The 15,522-nt window shown below is 42.7% G+C and overlaps 1 protein-coding gene across 1 annotated transcript in view; it reads right to left on the bottom strand.

Annotated features, from left to right (window-relative positions):
* Positions 1 to 266: 266 nt before the first annotated feature.
* aig1 (androgen-induced 1 (H. sapiens)) overlaps positions 267 to 15,522 on the bottom strand; it is a 140,536-nt gene continuing 125,280 nt past the window's right edge. Inside the window, exons 5-6 of the mRNA XM_078405466.1 lie at positions 10,837 to 11,000; positions 267 to 7,145 (exon numbers count right to left, since the gene is read on the bottom strand). Coding sequence (XP_078261592.1) covers positions 7,105 to 7,145; positions 10,837 to 11,000 — 205 coding nt within the window. The 3' untranslated portion in view covers positions 267 to 7,104. The remainder of the gene's footprint in view (positions 7,146 to 10,836; positions 11,001 to 15,522) is intronic.

Here is a 15,522-nt window from a genome sequence, read left to right as displayed (position 1 = left end):
AGTCCGCACACTATCACTATCCTACACAGTAGGACAAATTTACAATTTTACCCCAAGCCAATGAAGCTACAATCCTATATGTCTTTGTAGTATGGGAGGAAACCGGAGCACCCGGAGAAAAGCCACGCGGTCACGGGGAGAACATACAAACTCTGTACGGACTGCATCCATTGTCAGGATCCAACCGGTTCTCTGGTGTTGTAAAGCAGCAACTCTACGGTGCGCCACTATGCCACCCTGATGGAGTCATTGAACTATAGAGCGCAGAAAAAAAGCCCTTTGGCCCAACTCACCAATGCTGACCAAGTTGCCTAACCGAACTAGTCCTGCCTGCCTAATCCTGGCCCAAATCCTCCCAAATCTTTCCTATCTGTAAGTTAGATTGCGGGGATGGAGGTGGAGAGGGGGGGAAATGTGGAGGGATAAAAACACACATCCCGACTAAAATAATCCCTCTAATTCAATCCAGTTACAGATCATTTATTGCGTAAAGTTGAACTATGTGAATTCAACATGGAAACAAGAACGGAAGTTGTTTTTATTTTCGTAATGTACAAAAGATGCTTTAACAAAGGCAGAGGCATAGAACTAATTTTTATTTGTCAGCAATAACCATTATCTGTGATTTCATCAGGAAGCTTTTATGATACTTTTTTATATTAGATTCTGCACATGATTAGCTTTGACTGCAATTGACAACATTGTGGGCCTCTTGGAGAAAGTGTTTACAAGATTCCCAAACACCAAAGACAGAGCCATTCAGCAGCGAAACACAGTCTGATGCAGCCGATGGTGGGGGGAGGGAGGGTGGATTGGTGGGGAAAAATAACCAATGCATCGCAGCTGTCAAGACCGCAAGGTATGGAGCATCAAAAGTTATACTGACCATTCTGTCCTGAGCCTCCTTCACTGTCAGAGCGAGGCCACACACAAATTGGAGGAACCGCCCTTCATATTTTGCTTGAGCAGCTTTCAACCCAGTGGTATAACTATGATTTCTTGAGATTTCTAATCTCAAGTAATCCCTGCATTCCCTCTCTCTCTCGGTCCCTAATTATCCTGTCAGTTCCACTGTTCACATCCAGAGGTTCATTATAACCTCTTCCACAGTCAACAATGGACTATTGTGTGCTCCACCTTTCCTTGGTCATGGATCTGATTTGTTCTGCACATTTTCATACATATGGTTTCCTTCTCGCCCGACTCTCAGTCCGAAGAAGAGTTTCGTCCCGAAACGCCCCCTTTTCCTTTTCTCCAGAAATGCTGCCTGACATGCTGAGTTACTCCAGCATTTTGTGTCTATCTATGGAGCATCAAATATCATTTGTCCTCAGCCCATTGCAGGTCCAGAAAATCTTCACTCCCACCTAGTGAACAGAGCGACTTGTGGCTTTGTTTCTGGGCTCACCCTACCCAGTCTTAATTAATGCAGCAGTTTGTGTTCTTGGATCACATTTACACCACTGCAGCCCAACAGGTACACCCAGGAGTTGATGCTCCAGAGGAGTCTCCACTCATTGACGTTTATCCACATCATTTCCTCCCTGTATGCTCACTTCTCCTTAAAGACTTCTTCGCTGTGTGCCTCAGCTGCTTGTACCCAGCAAGGAAAATGAAGAGGACTATGGGGAAAGGAGCAGGGGAGTGGGAATAATTTGATGGCATTTTGGCAACGGGCATCTTCAGCGTGATGAATAATTAGAATAATAAATAGCTTGAAATTGGAAATCACGAATATTTTTGTAGCTAACAAGATGGTAAACGAGGAGCAAATCATTCATAAATTTTCCGCATATCCCCTTGTGGTTCTTTACTTGCTCACAGTATAATCTTTAAAAATGACATTTAATGATGTTTTTAATGATTACAGAGGGACCTGTAAAGCTGTTTTGAATCCAATTATTCATTATAGCTAAGAGTTTAGGAGCCAGCAGCTAAAATTAATGGTGCAAATTCAAGGGATGCTTTCATCTGAGTTGTTACAGGCTATATTCAGAAAGATTACGTCAGGTTTTTTTGCAGCGCGTCACACTGTGACACAGTGAAACTGGTGCAAAAAGCCTGGAAACTTTAGCTTCACAGATTAGCTTCAGCAAAATTTAATGTTCAGCATTTGTTGGGGCAGATTTAAAAATATTATACTGAAGAAACACTTAAAACCTGGGCCTGCCCATGGATTGAGTTAAGAAAATCGTCAAACTGCTGCCGTTTTTTCTAATCAAGCTCATTAGTGAAACTATGAGGAAGCTGCAAATATTTAGCTGGAATTCTGGTTTCAGGACACCAGGAAGGTCATAATAAAGATTTTGAATGTAATTGGTTTTTTTTAATTTACAAAGGAAATACTGACTGTACCCGGATATATGTAACAAATAGATGGTATATTTTCTTCCCAATCATAGAACCTAGCACATTAAGCCACAGTAATAGGTTCTTTGGTCCACCATGCCTGTGCCAACCATGATGCCAATCTGCAGCCTTCACATTGATCCATATCCCTCTATTCCCTGCCTGTTCGTGTTTCTGTATAAACGCCTCACAAACATTGCTATCGTACAGTATCTGCGTCTGCCCACCTCCCCACATTGCGTTCCAGGCATCTACCACTCTCTGATCACAAATAGAGTCATAGAGTCAAACAATGTGGTCCAACTTGCCCATGCTGGCCAACATGCTCGATCTACAATAGTCTCACCTGCCTTTGCTTGGTCCATAGCCCATTTAACATCCTACCAGTTCAAAAGTCTCATAAATGTTATGATAGTACCTGCCTCAACTACCTCATCACACCCTTTGTGTAAAAAAGTTACCTCACAGGTTCCTATTAAAATCTTTCCCACCTCACCTTAAACCTATGTCCTCTGGTTCTCGATTCCCCTACTCTGAGCAAAAGACTTTGTGCATTTACCCAATCTCTTCCCCTCATGATTTTGTACACCTCTCTAAGATCACCCCTCATCCTCCTGCGCTCCACAGAAAAAGTCCTAGCTTGCTCAACCTCTCCATATAGCTCAGGCCTTCGAGTCTTGGAAACATCCTTATAAATGTTCTCTGCATCCTTTCCTGCTTGACAACATCTTTCCTATAACATGGTGTCCAAACTGTACATAGAACTCTAAATGTGTCCTCACCAATGTCTTATACAACTGTAACATGACCTCCCAACTTCTATACTCAATACTCTGACTGAGGAAGTCCAATGTGACAAATGCCTTTTTGACCATCCTGTCTCCCTGTGATGCCACTTGCAAGGAACTATGTACCTGCACATCTAGATCACTCTGTTCTACAACATTCCCCAGTGCCCTACCATTCACTCTGCAGGTCATGCCCTTGTTAGACTTCCCAAAATGCAAGACCTCACATTTCTCTGTATTAAATTCCATCAACCATTCCTCAACCCACCTGTCCAACCGATTAAAATCCTACTGCAAAGTTTGACAACTATCTTCACTATCTACAATATCACATCTGCAAACTTGCTAATCACACCTTGTATGTTCTCATCCAAATTATTGATATAGATTACAAACAACAATGGGCCCAGCACCGAACCTGAGGCACACCACTAGTCACAGACCTCCAGTCCAAAAAACAACCTTCCACCATCCCTGAGTGTCATATGTTGAAAGACTAGAGCGACTAAGCTTGTATACACTGGAATTTAGAAGGATGAGAGGAGATCTTATCGAAACATATAAGATTATTAAGGGGTTGGACACGTTAGAGGCAGGAAACATGTTCCCAATGTTGGGGGAGTCCAGAACCAGGGGCCACAGTTTAAGGATAAGGGGTAGGCCATTTAGAACGGAGATGAGGAAAAACTTTTTCAGTCAGAGTTGTAAATCTGTGGAATTCTCTGCCTCAGAAGGCAGTGGAGGCCAATTCTCTGAATGCATTCAAGAGAGAGTTAGATAGAGCTCTTAAGGATAGCGGAGTCAGGGGGTATGGGGAGAAGGCAGTAACAGGGTACTGATTGAGAATGATCAGCCATGATCACATTGAATGGTGGTGCTAGCTCGAAGGGCCAAATGGCCTACTCCTGTACCTATTGTCTATTGTCTATTGAAGCCGATTTTCTATCCACTCAGCTATCTCTCCTTGGATCCCATGTGATCTAACCTTCCAGAGCAGCCTACCATGCGGAACATTGTCAAATGCCTTACTGAAATCCATATATACATCTACAGCTTTACCTTCATTAAACTTCTTGGTCACATCTTCAAAAAACTCAATCAAATTCATGAGACACGATTTCCCATGTACAAAATCATGCTATCTATAATCAGCCTTTGTCCATCTAAATGTATATATATTTTATCCCTCAGAATACTCTCTAGTAATTTTCTAACTACTGATGTTAGGCTCATTGGCTTGTCGTTCCCAGGCTTTCCCCAGCAGCCCTTCTTGAATAGAGGCACAACATTTGCCACCTCCAGTCTTACTCAGAATTAGACTGTGATTAGGTTATTCAGGATTGAAACTGTAATTGGACTACTCAGGATTGAAGCAGAATGGATTACATGGGATGAGACTGTGATTGGGTTACTCAGATTGAAATCGTGATTAAACTACAGGTTTGGGACTATGATTGGGTTACCCATTTTTGAGACTTTTTTTCTCGGGAATGAAACTATGATTGGATTACACTTGGAGACACAAGAGGCTACAGATGCTTGGATCTTCAGATTCATAAATTTGATCTTGGTTACAGACATGACACCGTGATTGGGTTACTCAGGAATTGAATGTGTTTCTCAGATTGAGATTGTACTTTGGTTACTAAGGATAGGGATAACAATCATTTACTCAGGATTCTGACCGTGATTTGGACTGAGGACAATGGATTTACAGGACTGAGACAATGATTTGATTACTCAGAACTTTGATTAGATTACTCTCCAGATACTGTGATTGGATTGCTCAGGATTGAGATTGTGATTAAACTCTTGCCATTCATTTATTATTAGTTTATTAATTGTTGTATTTTTGATTATTATGTACTACCTGGGTGATAATGGATTTATGGGCCTGGTAAACTGCAGCAAATCAGAATTTTGTTGTTCCGTTGTCCATACATATGGCAATTAAACATTTTTGGCTCTCCATTATTTTTTTAGCTGAACTGATTAGACTGTATCAGGGATATTTTTTTCAAAGTCCATATTTTTGGGACAACAAGAATGGAAATTTACATTTGATCAAGGTCTGAGATTCATTTCATGAGGAAGGACACCAACACCTCCAAAAATGGTTTATGGAGCACAGATCTATACTATGGTTGATTGTTGGTGTTGAATATTCAGAATCCTGCACAGGGCTAACTTTAATCCATGTTTTATGCTTGCATTATAGATGATTGAGCGTCCAAACGTTCTAGTTTTTAACACCCATGGACAGCAGAGATATTTCATTGAACAAGATCTGACAGGTGTCAAAGGGTCAGGAAAGTTGATTTAATATAGTCACAGAGGGTGTCATTGGTGACTATGTTTGGAGCCACTTCAGACTGCAGACTGGTGCAGAAGGAAGGGGAAAAGGAAAAAAAAAATGAACATGTGTTTGAAAGGCTACATTACATTCAAGGATTTTGGAAAGAGTAAGGAGATTGGGCTGGGTACAGTTTGAGGAGAGATGGTGCGGGCAGATTGAAGAAGAGAAGAACAGATCCTGAGAAGAGAGAACTGATGACAAAATAACAGCAGGCCAGATATCGCAAGTAAATTTAAATTTAAGTTGGTGAAATGTTACTTGTCAAAACCAGAACCGCAATTCCCATTGAAAGCAGAAATTGTACAATATTAACAAAGAAAAGCAGTGTAATAGTAGCATTCTGATGCATGTGGGCTGACTTGGCTTGCTTATGGGCTGTGACAGGGCAGTCAGACAGGGCATTCCAGCACCTCAGTGCTTGCCTTGTCACAAGACAGTCTCAGATCAGTAAAGCTGTGGGGCTGCACTGTGGAATGTAAAGCCCCGCGGGCTTGAAGGGAAGGTGGAAGTTTGACCCAAAACGGGCTCATTGGGAGAAAGTAAAGTGAACAGATTGCTCCATACTTTGGGGTCTTGCAAGGCTCAGAGCAGGGCCCCATACTTTCAGTGATGTATATTAATGACTTGGACAGATTGTAGGGACCATGATTAAGAAGTTTCCATTGGCATCTAAATTGGCAACTAAATTGCATGATAATGAGGAAGAAATTCTAGACCATAGGCCTACACTGGCAACTGAATTTCAGTCTGGAAAAGTGTGAAGTAATGCATTAGCAAAGGGCATAAGGGAATTATCCAAACAACAAGTGGTTGGTCTGAAACCTACCAGCTTGTCCAACCTCTCCCTATAACTCAAACCTTTGAGTGCTGGCAATATACTTGTAAATCATGTTTGCAATCTTTCCATCTTAATGGCATCTTTCTGATAGCAGCATGACCAAAACTGAACACAATACTCCAAGTGTGGCCTTACCTATGTCCGTACAACTGCAACATAATGTGTCAAAATGTACAGTCAATGCCCTGCCGAATGAAGACAAACATGCCAAAAGCCTTCTACACCACTCTCTAAAGATATGGAGAGACAATATTGTCAAAATTTATCAGAGTTCACTTCTCTGCATTACATCTTGTTTGCTGCAACTGCCTTCAGATCTTGGGTCTGATGTTGGAGATCACTCTCAACATGGCGCACTTCAGGACTTTCTTATTGAGTGGCCAAACATATAAGCCTGACAGAGATACTGCCCATAAAGGAGCAGACATTGAACATGTATGACAAACCCAATGAAAATGGGTGACTGGTTTGACTGATGGCATTGACTTAATCGCTGCTCCCTTTATAAGAAGTGAGTTCACACTATTGTTCAAACACCACCTATTATCTCTTGGCCTTTGCAGGCCTAAAGTGAACCTCTGCATTTTGACAACTTGGAACTCTTACTTATTATGAATTAACAAATGGTTTTGATGTCATGATCTGGTTAGTTAGATGATTTGACATGGTCCAGGCGATTAATACTGCATGTGGTCAGTAAATTCATTTTGTTGTCGAGGCAGAATAAATGTCTCCATCCATCAGGTTCTTGAATCAAAATATTCTGGCTTGCGTCAGTCAATTTTATTCTTAGAATTGTGCTTTTCTTCTATGCCTAGGAATAAAAGAGCATATTAAATATGTGCTTTGTGAAATCTGTTCTTGCTTCTACTGTTTTACTTGCAAAAGTAAAATATTGTAAATGTTGAACATCTGAAATAAACATGGAAAAAATATTGGAAAGATGGTTGTAATGAAGGATCGATCATCAACCTGAATGATTGACTGTTTTCTCTTCACAGATGCTGCCTAACCTGTGGAGCATTTCCTGCATTTCAAGTCAAGTTAAATCGAGTTTATAGCGTCTGAAGAAGGGTCCCGACCTGAAACGTCACCCATTCTTTTTCTCCAGAGATGCTGCCTGACCCACTATGTTTGTGTCTATCTTCAGTATAAACCAGTATCTGCAGTTCCTTTCTACACACGTTTATTGTCATATGCACATAACGGTGAGATACAGGTGCAATGAAAGTAATTTCTTGTTCTTATTCCATTCTCCTTTGCTAATATTAAGACTAATAGTAAGACCATGAGACCTGCAGATCAGCACTTGTAGGTCATCTGCAGAGTACCTGTTCTCTCTCTCTGGGCCACAGCTGAAACAGCAGTGGAGGACCAAATAGGCCAGAGGCTGCCTCTCCCTTTTATTTGAATTCTAGTTTGGAAAGTGAGCCATGCCACGATATCAATAAGCAGCAACAACATGAACATAAAATCAGAAGTGAAAATGTAAATGCTGAAAACACTCAGCAGGGCAGGCAGCATCTGAAGAGAGAGAAACAGTAAGCATTTCCCTTCTCATTGGCTGACCGCCACTCTCCAGATGCCCTTGGTACCCTCCCAACAAAGCTGTTGACATTCCTTGGCTTCCACAGCTTGTGATGACAGCTACTGAATGCAGCTGCCATTCAGTATCTGGTCTATTCGATTCCATATGAGCAAGAATGTACCCAGAACAGGCAAGCAGACTCAGCCATAGAATAAAACAGTGTGGAAATAGGCCCTTTAGCCTAACACGTAAAGTCTGACCAAGATGCCAATCTACACTAGTTCCATTTGCCCGTGTTTGACGCATATCCCGCTAAACCTTTCCTATCCGTGTATCTGTCCAAATATCTTTCAGATGTTGTTATAGAACATGCTTCAACCACTTCCTCTGGCACCTCTTCCATATACATGCCTCTCTATACGCCATGTGCCCAGTACTAGATATACTGTCCTGTTACAGAACTGAATGATTTTCAGTGGTCTGCCTGCTATATAAAGAAGATAAAATAAAATTTCTGATCTCAGTCTGGTCCACATCCCCTCTAGGCATTGGAACAAAAACAGTTTCCCAATTTGCCTTTGTCACTCCTACTGTAATTCAGAAGGTCCCATTCTCAGTCTATCAGATAAAATGTAGCTCTGATCAAACAGTCTATAGCGGCAGACTTGAATCAATAGCCTTTATATCTAATATAGACACAAAAAGCTGGAGTAACTCAGCAGGACAGGCAGCATCTCTGGACAGGAGGAATAGGTGACGTTTTGGGTCGAAGCCCTTCTTCATACTTTACACTTTAATTTTCTACATATTTCTTCCTGCGCCTTTATATATAATAGTGTAGTGGCTGACCCAAGGAGTGGCCTGATCCGCCACAACAGCCTGTAAACCAGAAAAGACTCACTTTTAAAGTGATCTCAAAAACATGCACAAAGCATAATAGAAGGATAAAAACATATTTACATACTGTTATCTGGAATCGACTGAATTATGGATAATGAGCAAGATAAATACGTAAAGGAGAAAAATAATTTGCAAAGGAATTAGTAAAATATAAGAGGATGACTGGATCATTCCTTTAAAGAACTGGATATACAGAGAGATCTTAGGGTCCAGTCCAGAGCTCCCTGAAAGTGGTGACACAAGTAGACGAGATAATAAAGAAGGTGTACTGCATATTTGCCTTCATTAGTTAGTTTTTAAGTTTATGTTTATTATTGTTACATTATTGTCAGGAAGGCATGCTGCAGTTTAAAAAAATTTGGTTAGACAAAATTTGATGTATTATGTCACCCCATTACAAGAAGGATGTGAAGGCTTTGGAGAGGATGCACAAGAGGTTCACCAGGGCATTGTATGGATTTGAGAATATTAGCTAGATGGAGAGGCTGGGCCAAGTTGGAATATTTTCACTGGAGCATCTGAGGCTGAGTGGCGACCTGATGGAAGTGTATACAATTTTGAGATGCATAGACAGGGAAGATAGAGTCTTTTTCCCAGGATGAAGATTCCAAATACCAGAATGAGAAGGGGAAAGTTTAAGGAGATTTACAAGGCAAGTTTATGACACAACAAATGCCTGGAATGCATTGCCAGGGGAGGTGGTGGAAGCAGATTCAAAAGCAACATTTAGACAGGCATATGAACAGGTAGGAAATGGAAGCATGTAGACCATATACAGCCATATACAGAACGTTGACTTCTCCAACTTCAGATAGCTCCTCTGTCCCTCCCTTCCCCTCCTCCTTCCCAGATCTCCCTCTATCTTCCTGTCTCCACCTATATCCTTCCTTTGTCCCACCCCCGACATCAGTCTGAAGAAGGGTCTCGACCCGAAACGTCACCCATTCCTTCTCTCCCGAGATGCTGCCTGACCTGCTGAGTTACTCCAGCATTTAGTGAATACAGCCAGATGGGTTTGTTTGGATTCACATCTTGGTTGGCATAGACCCTGCTCTGCCCTCCTCTAGTTCTGTACTGTTCTCTGTTATATTTTCTAGGAGCTGATACTGATATGATGGACTAAATGACCTCCTCCAATGCTGTGGTGCTTCGTGATTCCATGAGCATCATTTCAGAATGATCTGTCATTTACTTCCCACATTTGCTTTATTAATGGAAGATCTCATTATGGTTTGAGAGTTATGTGACTCGTCTTTAAGAAAGAAAACAAAATGATTTTTTCTTCACCAAGTAAGAGCAGCAACAAGGTATTTCAGCTCCAAGGTTAGATTGGAGAAGCTGCAGTTTAGCTTGAAGAAATTGAGGGATGATTTGATGGAGATTTGGATGACCAAGTGCTTTGATGGGTTTCGATAGGTGCACAGAGTGAAACTGTTCCATTAGGGACCAATTGAGTGCATGGGTTTGAAATGTTTGGCAGAAGGTACAAGGAGAAAATATTTTTTTCACCGAGAGTAGTTCTGAGATGGTAAAAACCAAATCAGTCAGGGCCTTCAACACAGATTGGACAGACATGTGAGAGAGAATTACAAGCAGTGGTGTGGAAACTATAGCAGTTTGATGGGCCGAATGACCTCATTTTGTGCCAGGAAAGTAGCCATGAAAAGGATGAGTACAACTGAAACATTTAAATGGGTGTAATTTTAACTAAAATGATTTTTGAGTTTCAATTGCCAAATTTGATTTGTTAAATAATAAGCTCCGACTGTCCTTCTAATCGTGTGATACATGCACTGAATTGTGGCCACAAGCCTGAATCACCCAGAAGGGAACAGGAGTTTCCCTGGGAAAGCCGGGTAGGCCAGAAGGGCTTGCGCGGGAAGCATCATGTATGACTGGCAAGAGCTGTAGTGAGTACTAGTAGGGACAGATGTGTCATATATTGATTTAATCAGTAATTAAATCAGCTTTGAGTGGAAATATAGCAGCACCTGGTGAATTATACAAAGCGTTTATGCCTTGCATGTGGTATCTACCAAAGAGATAGAAACAGAATCAAAGCAATAAAGGTACTTACATCTTGATTTGTCCCAGATGAAACTGTTTAATATTTCACCCACCACGTACAAAATGTTGATGACACCAACTGATGCCACAAAGGCAACACACTTCGGAAAGCTGGGTAGTTGGTCGAGAAGTGGATAGACCCACATTCCTGTCACGTGGTGAATCCAGCAAATCCTAGAGAAGTGAGAAGTAAAACAGGGAAATACATAAAGTAAAATCTTCCGGCCTGAATGATAGAAGACAACACAGCACCCTGACAAACTTGGTACCACCACAGAAACATAGAAAATAGGTGCAGGAGGCAGCCATTCGGCCCTTTGAGCCAGCACCGCCATTCATTGTGATTGTGGCTGATCATCCAAAATCAGTAACCCGTGCCTGCCTTCTCCCCATACCCCTTGATTCCGCTAGCCCCAAGAGCTGTATCTAACCATGGTTTTGAAAGATCTTCACCCGCTACCTGACCGGTCCTAGACCTGCAATGGGATGGGGTTGATCAGGAGAAATCATGGGCAAGTCCCTCCAATCCAACTCCACTTATAGAGTCAGACAGTGTGGAAACAGGCCCTTCGGCCCAACTTGCCCACACCGACCAACATGTCCCATCTACACTATTCCCACTTGCCTGCATTTGGCCCATGTCCCCTCAAACCAGTCCTTGCCATGTTGAAATGGATTGGATGTTTGCTTACTGTGAGTTCAATTGCAGTGGTGAAACTCACTGAAGAAAAGCCCTTCCAAAAATTGCATTTATAAACAATACTTTTCAGAGAAAATGCTGCCGAGGTCTATGGAGAAAAAAAAGGGGGTAGTGGGAATAATCTTCAAAGAGTCAGTATGGTGGAAAGTTTGGCTGTCTTGTGTGCTATTTGATTGCTATTGGTGGAGTGATACCTGGATTATATCCATAAAGAAAATTATGAATAATGGTAGGCTGTAACTATATCTTTATGTGACAAAAAAAAACCTTTGGGTTTACGCATTTTCTTCAGGAGAATGGTTCTTGCCAAATTTGGGATATATGTAGCTCCAGGCTGACCGATGTGATTGCCCCACAACTGCCTCCTCCGTTCACGAGCAATCAGGGATAAACAATAAAAGCTGGTGGTGCCTGTGACATCCACGTACCATGTGAATAAATCAAAAAGCAAAATGTAACCAAAAATGTGCTTCTAAAATCATGCAAATTTGAGACACAAGAGACTACAGATGGTGGAAGCTGGAGCAAAATACAAACTGCTGGACGAACTCGGCAGGACGAGCTGCTGAGTTCATAAGTCCATAAGTTCTAGGAGCAGAATTAGGCCATTCAGCCCATCAGGTTTACTCCACCATTCACTCATGGCTGATCGGCCTATCCCTCTCAACCCCATTCTCCTGCCTTCTCCCATAACCCCTGAAACCCTTGCAAATCAAGAATCTGTCAATCTCCACCTTAAAAAATATCTATTGGCTTGGCCTCTACAGCCATCTGTGGCAATGAATTTCATGGATTCACCACCCTCTGAGTAAAGAAATTCCTTCTCATCTCCTTTCCTCAACCCCCAAGTTTCTGCAGCAGTTTGTTTTTTGCCCTGAATCTCACAGCAGCTTTTTTAAAATGTGTATCTTTGAGAGCTAACCATCACTAGGCCAGGCTGAGGATTTGAGCCTTTGAAAAGAAGGCAACAATGATCCCTCTGCCTCCACAGATGCTGCCTGGCCCGCTGGGTTCCTCTAGCAGTTTGTTTTTCACTCCAGATTCCAGCATCTGCAGTCTCCTGTCCCTCCCCAGATGGGATTACACATTACAGAGGACAGTCTTCCCACTAATTTCAGGAGTAACCCAACAACATCAAACTCAGCAAATGAGTAGCCCATCACTAACCCCACCGATAAACAGACCTGTATACTGGGTTTGAGCCTTGGGCTGCAAAATCAGTTCACAACAGTCCAGAATCCACAACCACACCACACAGCATGGCTTCAAAGAGAAGAAATTGTGATTGATTATTTTCATCGTGTGCTAACAGACAAGTCAGCTAATACCACTGTGTATTTCCGCAATGCCATCCCTCACTAAAATAGCATTACGACAGTGACTCAACGTCATTAGTGAATGATATTTGTTGGACATGCGTAATAGGGGTGCTGGGGTACTGTGTTAGGTCACATCACGTTTGAAACCATTGCCTCTGTTATTGATGCACAGTGTACCACCTCACACTTTGACGTCCCCCGGTGATATTTTATAAAAACAAAATATCATTACGCTTCTCTGTGGTTGTTTCTCCTCCCACATTCTTTGCAATTTCCTCCCACATTCTTCATGCCACCGCTTGACAAATTTTACTTTTGATCTTTAGTCATTGCAATAACAGTGATATGATGGAAAGCCGACTACAGTCAAGCTGTTGTAGGAACACAATGGGTCAGGCGGCAGGGATGGTGGATGTTTCCATTTGAGATCCTGCATCAGGACTGATAGTGTGGAGGGGTGATGGCCTGTATAGAGAGGTGAGAGGGAGAGTGAGGCAGGGGCTAGAAGTTGATAGGTAGCACCAGGTGAGATGGAGGATAATGGACAGAAGGACCCAGGCGGGGACAGGGCATGGTGGTCTGGAGACAGTGGCTGGAGGGTGACAGGTAGACACAGATATGGAGGGAGATGGGAGCAGGTGGAGTCAGCTGGTAGAGGGGAAGTGGGAGATAAAGACAGAAACTGGAAGATGCCAGTCAACCATGCAATTAACCTATTGGGTCTCCTATCCCCTCCCCCAATTGGTTGCATCTGCCCATCATCCCTCCATTATTTTATTTTGGTTTAGAAATACAGTGCGGAAACAGTCCCTTCGGCCCAGCAAGTCCACGCCGACCAGCAAACCCTGTACACTAGCACCATCCTACACACGATGGACAATTCACAATTTTTTTTCCCCAAAGCCAATTAACCTGCAAACCTGTACATCTTTGGAATGTGGGAGGGAACTGGAGCACCCTGAGAAAACCCACCCGGTCACAGGGAGAACGTACAAACTCCGGACAGAAAGCACCCGCAGTCATGATCGAACCCGGGTCTCTGGCACTGGAAGGCAACAACTCTCCCTCTGCGCCACCATGCCAGACTATCTGGTTATACTTATTACTTCCACTTATCAGAGTCCAGCACCTGTAGCCTCTCGTGTCCCCATTTATAACCTTTTATCTTTTGTATTAGCAAATTTGCAGATGATACCAAGCTGGGGGGTAGTGTGAATTGTGAGGAAGATGCAATAAGGCTGCAGGGTGACTTGGACAGGTTGTGTGAGTGGGCGGATACATGGCAGATGCAGTTTAATGTAGATAAGTGTGAGGTTATTCACTTTGGAAGTAAGAATAGAAAGGCAGATTATTATCTGAATGATGTCAAGTTAGGAAGAGGGGATATTCAACGAGATCTGGGTGTCCTAGTGCATCAGTCACTGAAAGGAAGCATGCAGGTACAGCAGGCAGTGAAGAAAGCAAATGGAATGTTGGCCTTCATAACAAGAGGAGTTGAGTATAGGAGCAAAGAGGTCCTTCTACAGTTGTACCGGGCCCTGGTGAGACCGCACCTGGAGTACTGTGTGCAGTTTTGGTCTCCAAATTTGAGGAAGGATATTCTTGCTATTGAGGGCGTGCAGCGTAGGTTCACTAGGTTAATTCCCGGAATGGCGGGACTGTCGTATGTTGAAAGGCTGGAGCAATTAGGCTTATATACACTGGAATTTAGAAGGATGAGGGGGGATCTTATTGAAACATATAAGATAATTAGGGGATTGGACACATTAGAGGCAGGAAACATGTTCCCAATGTTGGGGGAGTCCAGAACAAGAGGCCACAGTTTAAGAATAAGGGGTAGGCCATTTAGAACGGAGATGAGGAAGAACTTTTTCAGTCAGAGAGTGGTGAAGGTGTGGAATTCTCTGCCTCAGAAGGCAGTGGAGGCCAGTTCGTTGGATGCTTTCAAGAGAGAGCTGGATAGAGCTCTTAAGGATAGCGGAGTGAGGGGGTATGGGGAGAAGGCAGGAACGGGGTACTGATTGAGAGTGATCAGCCATGATCGCATTGAATGGCGGTGCTGGCTCGAAGGGCTGAATGGCCTACTCCTGCACCTATTGTCTATTGTCTATTGTCTCTTGTCTATTGTATCTGCAAGGGGAAATTAGGTGATCTAAACCTTGTCCAGAAGCTGAATTTAGCTTCTGAACAAATGGTGGAGAATAGCTTTAGGGAAGGAATTCCAGAGCCTCAGCAGCTGAAGATATATCCATCAATGGTGTGAAAATCAAACTGCTGGAAGACCTCGGTGAGTCAGGTAGCACCTGTGGTTGCAAAGGGATGCTCGATGTTTCGGGTTGAGACATTACTTCAGGACACAAAACACTCACTGCACTTCCAAAGTAAGGTCTCGACCTGAAATGTCGAGCATCCTTTTGCCTCCACGGATGCTACCTGACTCACCGAGGTCTTCCAGCAGTTTGATTTTCACACCACCAGTTTTTGTTTTGCTGCAGATTCCAACATCTGCAGTCTCATGTGTCTCCATCATGGTGTAACTAAATTCAGTGATGATCTAAAGCCTTACATTTTAAGAACAGACCGAAGATCTTGGGGGGATATAGACCTGGTTGAGATTATGAGGATAGGGAGGGATTTTGAAACAATAGTGAGAATTTTAAAGAAACTGCAGATACTT

Source organism: Rhinoraja longicauda, chromosome 9 (assembly GCF_053455715.1).
Source record: "Rhinoraja longicauda isolate Sanriku21f chromosome 9, sRhiLon1.1, whole genome shotgun sequence".
Lineage (NCBI taxonomy): Eukaryota > Metazoa > Chordata > Chondrichthyes > Rajiformes > Arhynchobatidae > Rhinoraja > Rhinoraja longicauda.
This window is presented reverse-complemented; position numbering and strand designations above follow the sequence as displayed.